The sequence below is a fragment of the Carya illinoinensis genome, chromosome 13 (genome assembly GCF_018687715.1).
Source record: "Carya illinoinensis cultivar Pawnee chromosome 13, C.illinoinensisPawnee_v1, whole genome shotgun sequence".
NCBI lineage: Eukaryota > Viridiplantae > Streptophyta > Magnoliopsida > Fagales > Juglandaceae > Carya > Carya illinoinensis.
The window spans coordinates 25779766-25792623 of record NC_056764.1 but is presented as its reverse complement, the minus strand read 5'-3'; the positions used below and the strand labels follow the sequence as shown (position 1 = coordinate 25792623).

At 29.6% G+C, this 12858-nt stretch overlaps 1 protein-coding gene across 1 annotated transcript; it reads left to right on the top strand.

The window, feature by feature from the left end:
* The first annotated feature begins 8377 nt into the window (after positions 1-8377).
* On the top strand, positions 8378-9750 carry LOC122290721 (NAC domain-containing protein 90-like). The gene is made up of 3 exons (XM_043098330.1): positions 8378-8584; positions 8749-9041; positions 9142-9750. The coding sequence occupies exons 1-3, from the start codon at positions 8431-8433 to the stop codon at positions 9439-9441; spliced, it is 747 nt and encodes a 248-aa protein (XP_042954264.1). The 5' UTR covers positions 8378-8430; the 3' UTR covers positions 9442-9750.
* Positions 9751-12858: the final 3108 nt, after the last annotated feature.

Here is a 12858-nt window from a genome sequence, read left to right as displayed (position 1 = left end):
GGAGAATAACTCCTTGTTTTGAAGAGATGGTGTTATGAAGAGACTGACTTATTGTAGGGAAGAGCTCGGAGTTCTTTCTGTGTTGGGTGTTTTCTATTTTCTTGTGGAATATATATATATATGCTTGCATAGTACCAAGGATAGAAAGGTAGACGTGTACTGATAATTGTTTCCAATTGTTTTCTTGAGGTCCAAGCTTGAAGATGGTCTAGAGGAAAAACATGTTAGAGAAAGATTGAAAAAGCTAGCTCGTGAGAAGACAATACGATGATTTTAGTTTATAAAATGTCTACATACGTTGATACTAATGGTAATGACTTTTTCTTTCCTTTTAAATTTCCGAGTAAGATGGCAATAATGATTCTAGCTTAGGGATTGATTCTGAGCGATTATTGTCCCATCAATTTTTAATGCTTCATCACAAGTTCTCGATGAAAAATGCAAAGATCAACTAATATTCGTTAGAGTTTTATTACATATAAACATAGTGACGTATTAATCTGTATATTAATACTTATTTATTCATACTTAAAATTTAAATTAATACTGTTTTTAATAAAATCTACTTTTTGACTAATCACATCACATTAGTACACGAATTAATATACAATTATACTTGCAACTATATTTTTTTTATTGAATATCTTAGACAAACTATACAACAAAAGAAAGGACGGTGCTACTCCCATATAGGGAGTCCACCAAAAGATTTACCGAACAGGTAAATGGGTTTTTATCCCTTTTGTTTCAAATATTTTTTTTAAATTCACTAAAAGATTTTAAAAAATAAATAAAATTCATAAATTCATAAAAAAGATTTACTTAACTATTAAGTTAAAAAATTAAAAAAAAAAAAAAGAATAGGTTGCCACCATTTGTGTACCAAGCAATTCCCTAAAAGAAATAATTAATAGGAGATATTATTTTTTTATATTTATTTCTATTTCAGATTTTGTTTATATTTTATATTATATATTTAATTTTTAATTTATAATTTTTAATTTTTAAATACAATCTAATTCACTCAATCTTATATTAACCATCTGGACAACAATATAAATTTTATTCATTGATTCATGTAAATTTTGGTTTATTTTGTTCTGCATATGATAAAAGTAGTTTTATACGTAATTAATATGTGAGCTATAAGTAGGCCTTGGAACAGAATATTGCAGATCGAAAGCCATTAAATATGTTGTCTTTGAATCTTTCAATTGTAATATTATTTATAACAATATTCGTTAAAAAATTGTACGGCCGTTGTTTTGCAAAGATCCGTCCAAAATACGTGCAAGCTAAGCATATTTAATGGACCTTCGATCTCATTCGGTCAACCTCAGTCCCCCCATTACAAGGGATGGAATGAGTCTAAGATAATGAGTATGTACGTCAAGTCTTATACCACATGAATATATATGACATTATATATCTTTTCGAAAGTAACACGTAATCTTTCAAACTCATGAAAAGTAGTATTACCAGATCTATAATACAAACGAAAAATGCTACATATCATCCTACACTACATACTTTATATATTAAAATATTATTTTTTATTATTTTTTATTTTTTATTTTATTTTATTCTTATTAAACTAATTAAATTATTTTATTTATCATCCACACACTACATATTTATTATAGAAAAAATGAAAAAAAAAATTAAAATAAGTGTAGTGTGTGAAGTGTGAGGATGACAAATAGATTTTTTCAATACAATAATAGCACCAACCAAGAGTGGGAAAAATGCCTCTTTTTGTTTTATGGGAAAATGGTTGGCTAACCGTTGGTTTCTACCGCTGTGAGTTTCTTATTTTTTTATTGTTATTTTTTTACTTAATGATTAAGTAAGTATTTTTTAATAATATTATGAATTTTTTTATTTTTTTAAAATATTTAAATATATTAAAAAATATTAACAGCACTAACAAGAGTCCAATGAAAGTTCCAAGTGGTGGGAGTCGCACCGCCCTTTTTTAATACTTGAGAATATAAATGCACAACAACTGTATGTTTTATGATACTGCGAATTTTCTTTTAGAAATAATTCATGGGTCATATATTTATACGCATACATATTAATTAGAATTTGAGAGCATTCACATCACATTTTTTATAAAATTTCTTATAATTTAATTAAAAAATACATTTCTTAAAATTTTTTCTTAATTTTTACTCATCTTTCAAAAGCCTGCTGCATCTCATTCCTATCATTTCTCTATTATATTAAAATAAAATTGTTCTATTCTTTCTTTATTACTTTTTTCTCTTACTTTCATTTACAAACTTAACTACTCAATATTTTCGTTTATGTTTTGAACTATTAATCTAGTGAATATTTTAAACAAAAATTTAAATTATTTTTTTGTGGATATGATAATATTTTTAAATTTTTTATTTTTGTAATTAATTAAATTATTATTTAAAATTATAATAAATATGAGTATGAAAAAAAGTATAGATGATTGAAAAAATATTTATTTTATATATTAAAATAAAATATTAAGTAAAATATGGAAACTCACTTTTATTTCTTAAATTTTTTCTCTAAAATAAGAATTGTGAAGAATATTTTGATCAAAATCTTATAATAAATCTTAAATTATAGAAATCCGATTTTCGGGGCACCGAATGCTCCGACAACGTATAGAAAAAGAGAGTGCAAAGGTTAAAAAGAGAAAGCACGATGTTACCGTGTCGGAGGATTTGTACCAAAAGTTGTGACCGAGAGTGACTTTTTGCGGTATAAATGTTATAAAACAACAACAAAAACATAACAAAAAACTATCATTGATGACAACTGTCGGTACAAAATTTCGAACAGCGTAACATTATTAAAAGAAAAAGTATAATTTATAAACTAAAAAAATACTTTTTTTATAGAAAAATTTAGTTATAAGTATAATTATGTATTAATTTTTAGATTAATTTAATATAATTGATCAAAAAATATATTATATTTTATTAAAAATAATATTAATTTAAATTTTAAATATAAAAAAATTAAAATTAATACGTAAATTTAGTTATATATAATAAATTCTATTTTTTTATTATTGTTTAAAAAGAACTTTAAATAAAAAAGGTAAAAGGAAACAAAAACTAAAAGAACTTGACAAAAGAGGAGGAGGGTCACAAAAAGAAAAAATATAGTTATAAGTATAATTGTGCATTACTCTGTATATCAATGTGATGTGATTGGTTAAAAAGTAAATTTTATTAAAAATAATATTAATTTAAAATTTAAATATGAAATACGCAACTGTATTTATATATAACAAAAATCTTTTTTATAATACATAACACAATCTTGTTTTAAAATAAAAAATATTTTTATAAAAATGATATTATTTTATAAAAATATTATTATTTTAAAATATATTGTAACTTGCAGGCCTAGAGTACTCTTACTTTTTGGTAGCCGTGTTGAGAAAAGATCTAAGATAAAGTCAGTGCCAGTCTGCCAGATGGGGTTTTTGTGGGGTACGTTTGGGAAAGCACGTGCTATGACTTGTCACTTGCCGACGTAAGCAGTGAGCAATATTTTAGGGGATGGTTGAAGAGGAAGACCGGACGTTGCTGGAGCCTGGGGGCAACTCAAGCGTCATGTTTGGGTTTTATATAGCGTGAAATCGACATTAGACATGAGTTGTTTCCACTTTGTATCACAACAGTGAAAGGAATCAAAAAGTCTTCTCCCTTGCTACTTCCTATAAAAAATAACGGGTGATTGAGGTTTTTTTAATAAAACATTTTATGTATAATTACTTTTATATAATTTTTATGTATTACATTAATATAATTAACTGCTAGCATAGGACATATTTTAACTTGAGAAAATGCCTTATAAATTATTTCTTTTATTATAAGATAGAGTTGAAAGATCACATTAAAATCTAATATTTTCTTGAGTCTATTAAGAATATTGTTTGGATATTGAGAATATTTTAATATTTTTTAACATACTCTACTATTATTTATTATTTTATTATTATTTTGTACTTATTTATTATTATTATTTATTATTTTTTTATTATTATTTATTATTTTATTATTATTTTTTACTTATTTTTTCATTAATATTTATAACATATTTCAACACTTTTCAACTTTCAAATTCAATATTCCCGACGACTTGGTCATGACGTTGGTATGGAACACACGCATGCCTAACTACTACTGGTGATTATGAAATGCCACATGAGATAAATAGGCAGAAAATATAAAGAAATAAAGCAAGAAAGAAAAAGACTACGTGGCATTCGAGTATTCCACATAATTGTTTAACTTTTAAACTCGTTTTGTTTTCAGAAAATAGTGAGTGTGATGTTTATCTAATTTTTCTCATCTTACATTACGTCTCTTGCATTTTCAACAACTTCATAATTCTTATAAATGCATAGACTTTTAGTGGGGGTTTAAAGACTTCTTCAAACTTCTTAGTATTGGACCAAGGTCTTCGACTTTTTGGATCTTAAATGTGAGAGAAATGGATAGAAAAATCTAGTTATAAATATAACTACACACTAATATATATATATATATATATCAATCTAATATGATTGATAAAAAAATAAATTTTATTAAAAATAGTACTAATTTAAATTTTAAATATGAAAAAATCAGTATTGATATGTAGATTAGTACGCAACTTTATTTGTACGTAACAAAACTCGAAATAGATATACAAAGTAAATTGTAGAACTTTTGGACGTTGTTTGGCTGTAAGACTTAACTAAAATTAACTCAGTTTAGTCTAATTTTAAACTAAGTCTAATATCTAAATACATAACTCTCAAATTACTAAACTCAAATCTCTTTACATATGAGACTCACAATTTTTTTTAACTCAATACTTCTTTATATGTGAAATCCACAACTTTTTTTTAACTTTTTATAAATAGTACTAAACTCATATTAACATCTAAACACATCTAAACTAATTTTAGATGAGCTTTACATAATTAACTACAACAAATCAACTCACTATTATTTATATAAAACTCAACTCAGTTCAATATTTAAACGCAGTTTGTCTATATTGTAGTACTGCACAAAATATTTATATCTACACTAATAAATATTGTAGGTCCTGTTTTATGCATCTATCTTTCTTCCGCTAGAAACCCTCAAATTCCAATATCTTGAAAGAAATATTTTAGCGTCACTTAGCATGTACATGAGGTTTATATCATTGCATAGCACATTAATTAATTAATTAAGAGCTGCAGTTTGTTTAATTATGAATATTGCCATATATAATTATTTCAAATGAAATGTTGTCTTTAAAGGTAAGAGGAATAATCCTCAAAACAATTTCAAAGGAACTTCTTAATATGGATTAATTAATTAAGGACGAAATGTGGATTATTTGTTAAAGGAGGCCAAGGCATAAATAAGAGAATATATTAATGTTTTTTCTCATCAATCTAGCTTTCTTGATTGCTATTAATTACTTTTTATAAATGGATTATAAATATTATTTAATTATTTAATAAAACAATTATAAATTTAAGTGGGGCCTTGTCACTCCGATTCTTTTTCTCTGTACTTATTAAAAAGAAAATGATACAGATATAACTATTTTTATAATTATTTATATAATTATATTTTAAATGACGAGTATTTTTATAAAATAGTATAGAAAATAATATCATTATTTTTTTAAAAAAAATCCCTTAATAAAAATGACAGAAACAAAAATAATATAATAATTAAAGCCAAAAGCACGATAACCTAAGCAATCAATTACTTTCTCAACTTTGTAACAAATTAGATCTTGATAAAAGGGCATTGATGGAAAGTAGTGTCGACGTTTTACAAAGACCAGAGAATTTCTTTCCTACGTGAGAAAGTCTGGGCTTAAGTTGGTTCTTCTGCATACACCACACGTCGTGATATGGTGAATTTGGTTTGACCACCATGTCACGGTTCCTCACTTAAGTCGGCTCAAAACTCATCTCTCTCCCCTCAACACGAAATCGTGCCTGAGAGCCATTCTCTCTTTTTTGAAACCAGACCCATTCTCCTTCTTTATTCACGTTTCCTCTCTTCCGATAGCCCATTTTGGGTTTTGCAACTATGGTATGGATTTATGGATGTGGTGATAATTGATAGTTTCGCTTCTGCAACTATGTTTTTCTTCCATGGAAAAAATTTTACTTTTCAAGTTATTGTCATTTTTAGAAATAAATTTAACAAAAAACTGGATAGACGACAGATTTCGACATGAAGAAATGCTTTCAGCAGGTATCTTCTCCAGGAGCCCTTCTTCACACAGTACCTATTTGCAAAACCTTGAACTATGGAGGTTAACTTGGAGGGATGGAAGCGTGAACTGAAAATGTATTTGAAAAGAGAAACTGAGATGCGACGCGGACAGGACAGGGAAAAGGGAGAAAGGGAAATGAAATCTGAAAAGAGAAAAAAAATTTACTATACACGAAAAAATAAATAAATAAATAAATAAAAGCCACGTGAGTGGTATGTGGTGTGGGCGGAAGTGGGTTTAAGTGTAGACTTACTCTTCCTACTTATCGACTTTTCACTAGACAATTCACCATGCCTTAGAAAAAAGTATTAAAATCATGTGATACATGAAAGATTCATTTTAGGCACATTTTTCCTTTCCTAAACGTTTTAAATTTTAATTAAATATCTCATACATATGGTCTTAGCAGTTGTCTTAAATGCATGTGGGGATTATGAACTATTTTCCTACCGTATTAGAGTTTTCTTTAGGCATTAGACAATGGGTAGGCTTACATCCCCCGAAAACTCACCGAAAAAAGGTTAAAAGAAAAAATTATTTTTATTATTTTTTATATTCTTAAATATTTTTTTAAAAATAAAAAATTTACAATATCATTAAAAAATACTTTCTTAATCACTAAGGTAAAAAAAAATATATCCGGTACACAAATTCGAATCCCAAATTTGGGACCCAAAACATTTTTATTAGAAAATAGACATGCCAACATTTTCGTAATATATTTAGGATTATGTCCCGAATTGGACGGAGTTAATGCAGTCTTATAAATAAATAAATCTATATGCTATATAATTTTTAATGTTTTTTTTTTCATAAAAGTCACATTACCATGATACCATCCTCCAATTGTGTTATCTTTTAATAAAAAAAAATAATATTTTCAATTAAGTGAAACAACTTAAACTAATCAAATAAAAAAATAATATGTCTAATTAAATCAGTTAAAAAATAAAACTATTAAATGAAAAATAATATATTTAATCATGTTATTGTTTTTTTAATTAAAAATTAGCAATCTTTTAGTTTTCAAGATGCATTTCTTTTAAAGATGAGAATAAACTTGAGAAAGAGTATAGAAACATGACTAGATTTGGTTTGGGAACACATCTCATCTCATTTTATTTCATCTTAAAATTTATAATAATTCTCTTTTTAAACATTAATCAAACACAAATACTTTTTAATTTCATTTTAACTTTTTCATCTAATTAATACAACTTTCTCAAACTTTCAAACAAAATAAAAAAAAAAACGAATCAACTTTTTCATATTCGAACAAAAATAATATTAAAAAATAATATTATAATAATAGTTTAATTTTATAATATTTTTATTCAACTTAACTCAAACTATTTGGCTATTAATCATAAATCATATCACTACTATCTACAGATTTCTTATCTTATCTCATCTTATTTCCTGGCCTAACTCTTTTATTACCGGGTTACTCAATTCTTTTCTTGTACAAAGTGAATCTAACTAAACATTTTTATACATCTTTAAAACATCTAAATATATTTAAAGTGCTTTAAAAATTAAAAAAAAAAAATTATTTTAATTAAACATCTTACCTCATTCTGTCGTATTTGCGGGGTTTGCGGCTAGTTTAACTTAAATTTAGACGACATTTTAGTTTTATGTACACTTTTGTGTGCAATCTTCACACACTTTTAAAAAAAAAAAAAAAAAATTATAGCTAACTTTAAAATATAATTTTTTTTATATAAATCTCAAATTTATATATTTTTATTTTTTAAAGAGTTCGCAGAAACTGCACACTCCAACTATCATTTCTAAGTTTATTGGTTATCAACTATTCGAGCATGAAGTAGAATTAAATATTCAGTTCCACTTAAAGAAGCCTGAATTGGGGGAATCACAGGGAATATTGAGAAGGCTGACTGGTTCAAAAGAGGATATTATTTGTTTGCAATTTTCTATCACTAATAGGGAAGAACAATAGAGGACAATAATACAATTTTCTACGCTAACCGCGTGGAAGTTTCTCACCAGCCAATCTGAAACATCCAGAGCTCTTTTTCTCAACCCACTAGGCAAGTCTCTCTACCCCACGCATTCATTCTGCCCCGGCTCTATATATATACAAGCTCATTCCAATTACAGAGACAGTGTCAGAAAGAAAACTAGAAGCTGTGAAGAATGGAGACGCCTTATCCAGGTTTTAGATTCTACCCAACTGAAGAAGAGCTGGTTTCCTTCTACCTTCGCAACAAGCTTGAAGGGAAGGGACCAGATGTGCACCGGGTTATTCCGGTCATCGACATTTGCGACGTGGAACCTTGGCACCTTCCAAGTAGATATCTCTTCCAGCAATTCTTTCAACATTGTATTCATTTTTTTTATTCAGTTTTGATTGATCATTTGAGGTTTTTAATCGAAGTGGGTGGTTAAAAGTGTGTTCTATGTTTGAGCAATTCTGTTATAAGTCTGCTCATTTCTTTCTGTTATGTGATGCAGAGCTTGCAGGTGAGCTGTGTCAAGCAGATACAGAGCAATGGTTTTTCTTCACGCCAAGACAGGAGAGGGAAGCTAGGGGAGGAAGACCCAGCAGAACTACAGATTCTGGGTACTGGAAGGCAACAGGCTCTCCTGGCTACGTGTATTCATCGGAAAACAGGGTGATTGGTGTGAAGAAAACCATGGTTTTCTATAAGGGGAAGGCTCCTACAGGAAGGAAAACCAAGTGGAAGATGAATGAATACAGAGCCATTGAAGAAGAGATCAACCCAGATAGCAGAGCCATTCCCAAGGTATACATAACACCTATCAACAGTTTGTTGGGCTTCTTTCTTCAATTACCAGCACAATTTCCAAATATTGTATCTTATTCCAATATTTATTTTCCTGTAGTTGAGGCACGAATTCACTTTGTGCCGAGTGTATGTGATCTCGGGAAGCTTCCGTGCATTTGATCGGCGCCCGGAAGTGTCAACAATAAAGACACAGCATGTCAGTGGTGGGGTTGGGGCTGGCACTGGGGCTGCAAGTACATCTCAGAAAGCCACAATGGAGGAAAGAACAAGTTCATCTGAAACTTCTTATTCAGGAGGAGACCTTCCTGATCTCCCAGAGGTTGCAGGAAGTATTAACTGGGATATAAATGATGGTTTAGAATCTCTATTGGAATGGGACCAAATAGATTGGCTCTGACCCAAGCCATGTGAAGATCTGCAGCCCTGTTGAGCAACACTAATATTGTCCTAGAAGTTGAGTACACAATTAGCACTAGAAAAGCTTACTTTAGATCTAATAAATTCTTTTTTTCTTTTATTCATGAAGTGACAGAAGCGTATGTAGGAGTGTAAATTTTATAACATGAGAATTAAAAATATCTGTAAGAAAACTGAAGCTAGAAATGAGAAGCAGGGTGAAGCAAGTTTAGGAGTAGCAGAGCTAAGTTGTCAATTACATTCAGCTTTAATTAGTCTCAAGATTGCTCATTGACAACCTTTTCTCATTCCTGTTGATATTGTCCCTTTAACTTTCCAAGCACAACTTCTGAACCTGGAATAAGCAAATAAGATGTCGTCATATTCAAAACCAACTAAACGGTGTGTTTATATATGTACATATACACACCAAAACAGAAAGGAAAATAACCTGGAGTAAGCAATAAGATTTCATATTCATAATAAGAACGATTTATCTCACGTGTAAGTATCTAAAGAAATATCGCATCTAATGCTTTCAAATGTAACTGTTGGATCAAATGATACAGGTGTATATTTCTCTTTTTAAAACATATTGTAGACCAAGTCAACTAACTAAATCACAAACCATTCCTAGGTAGTCGTGCTTGAGCAGAGTAAAATGAATCAAAACTTCATCATTCAGGCATAGATCTCAAGATTGCTTTTGCCGTCAACATCTTAATTCACCTGCATCCCTTGTTTGCTTCTGTGAAAATGATTGTCATCTTCAGTTGCATCAATTAAAACTTAACTTGGCCAATGTACAAGCATGCGATCTGCAGCTACTTTCATCTTAGAAAATTCATTATATCTGTCTTCATGGTTGGCATGGTAAAAGCAGAAGAGAATAAGATTTGCGCAAGATTCAAAAGGACATCAAGCAATAAAACTATAGTTAAACTGCCCACCTGTTGGAAAAATATAGTTGCAAGCATAATCTGTGCACCAATGTGATGTGATTAGTTAAAAAGTAGATTTTATTGAAAACAGTATTAATTTAAATTTTAAGTATGAATGAATCAGTATTGGTACACAGATTAGTACGCGACTGTGTTTGTATATAGCAAAACTCCTTTGACTTTGCAAACTGAATTACCAACAATTCCAATTTGCATCATAAATAGCCTATATCATTTATTTGCACATTCAGTTAAAATTTGGCCATTTAAAAGGAACAAAAATTAGCCATAAGAAACAATCTTACTGGCAAGATCTAAACTGATGATGCAAATTAAAAAATATTGGTAGTTTAGGGTGCAAATGGAAATTTGGTATCTTGAAATGTGAAAAATAGGAGGTAGATTATGAATAAAAAGGTTGATTCCCCCCCCCCCCCCCCCCCAAAAAAACAAAAAAAAAACACAAAAAAAAAAAAAAAAATTAGATAAAATATAAACGAAGCCTCTGTGCTGTAGTTTGATACAAAGAAAACTACTTACTATCTGATTTAGATGGACAAAAGGGTAATGACTGGGTCCACAGAATAGTTCTCCAAGTTTTGGGATTCATATACTTATTTTTCCTCTCAATCTATATAACTAAGGGTAAGACAATATCATAATTAGTTATGCCATATGTTGGGATAGTAGGCATCAGAAGAGTAGATCTAGACATATGTCCCCATATTGTTTTCACATTTAAGTTTCTGCAGGGAGAAAGCCGTCTTGTTTGCAGGAAAACATAAAACACTGATTACGATTCCTGAGAAAGTGAAAATACAAATCAATAAGCTTCTTTCTTTATTGAAGAATTCAAATCTCAACAGTTGCGGCATTGTATAAATAGCACCAGTGTTCTATTACATTTCCAACTAACGGTTTGGTAGTCAATTCTCTTTCAGTAATAACAATATGAGCCTTTTTTTCAAAAGAAAAAATGGTACCTAGAAAAGTGAATGCATGTTCCAATGGAAATAACAATTTCATTGGAGAAGCAGCAAAAACTGGATATACAATTTTCTCACGCACTGAACATACCTGAGCATAAAGAAATGGCAGCGACAGAAAGCTGCCTTTTGCTGGAAAACATAAAACATCGATTATGGTTCTGAGAAAGTGGAAATTCAAATGAACAAGCTTCTTTCTTTATTGAAGAATTCAAAACTCGACAGTAACAGCACCATACGAATAGCACCAGTGTTCTATTACATCTCAAGCTAATGGTTTGTTAGTCAATTCTCTTTCATTAACGGAGTTAGGTATAATAATAACAGTGCGATCCTTTTTTTCAAAGGAAAAAATGGTAAGTAGAAAAGAGGAGATGTTTCCAATGGAAACAACAATTTCATTGGAGAAGCAGCAACAACTGGATATACAATTTTCGCATGCATTGAACATACTTGAGCATAAAGAAGAAGAGCCAATAACATAATTGCAAACTGAAACTGCAAGAGATTTAGGGAATAGAGTACATCCTCAAATCTTTGTTTGCATTCACACGCAGAATTCGACGACATAGGTAGTGTATGCGACTGGTTTTAACTCAAACTCTGGGTAAAAATGATAATATCATGTTACTCATGATATCCATACATAGAGCAAATTAACTCAAGAAGCTAGAATTGCTGAGGTAGCAAAGTCAAGCTGCTTATCACATTAAACAATGCCAAATTGTTAATTAATCTTAGCAAGTCTCAAGCAACTGCAAAGTCAAGAGAAGAGTAAAAGGAATTCTAATTGAAATACAAGCAAGGAAGGGATTTTTTTTTTTTCTTTATTGAGTAAAGGTAGTGACATGTTTAAATGATGTCTAAACCAACAAATTTATACATAGACCATTCGGATACAAACTTCAATGAATTAAGTTTTTGTCATAATTAAAAATGAAGTCAGAATTGATGATTGGTGGTGTATTAGGATCAAAACAAATCCTGCAGATGTAAATGAAGCAAACGCCTTGTGAATAGGAATGTAAGACCTCACATTGGACATGAACAGTGAATTATATGAGTTAGTTAGTGATTACTTACAATAAAAAAAAAAAGTCATCATGGTTTATATTTCTTTGTCCATGCAACAAGAATCTATTATATTGACCAGGGGAAACTAATGAGTGGATTACCTCTTTTGCCATCCATATAAACTGTATATCACTATGAACTCATGGTGACATACAGTTGATATTGCAATTGCCCATGGTGGATTAGTTGTTGAGGCTGTGTTGTGTTTCAGGGACACCCGTGGCTCATCACAAGGTCAATTACTCCATACAGCCTTTAAAGCTCCAACTCCAACATTAGTCCTACCCCTAATACATTGGCTTTTAATAAATCTAAACTCATGCCTAACAATTAGCACCAAGCCTTATCCACCTCAAACAATGACTCAAATTTCTGGAAGTTGAGATATGCTCTTTTTCTTTTTCTTTTTTATAAGTA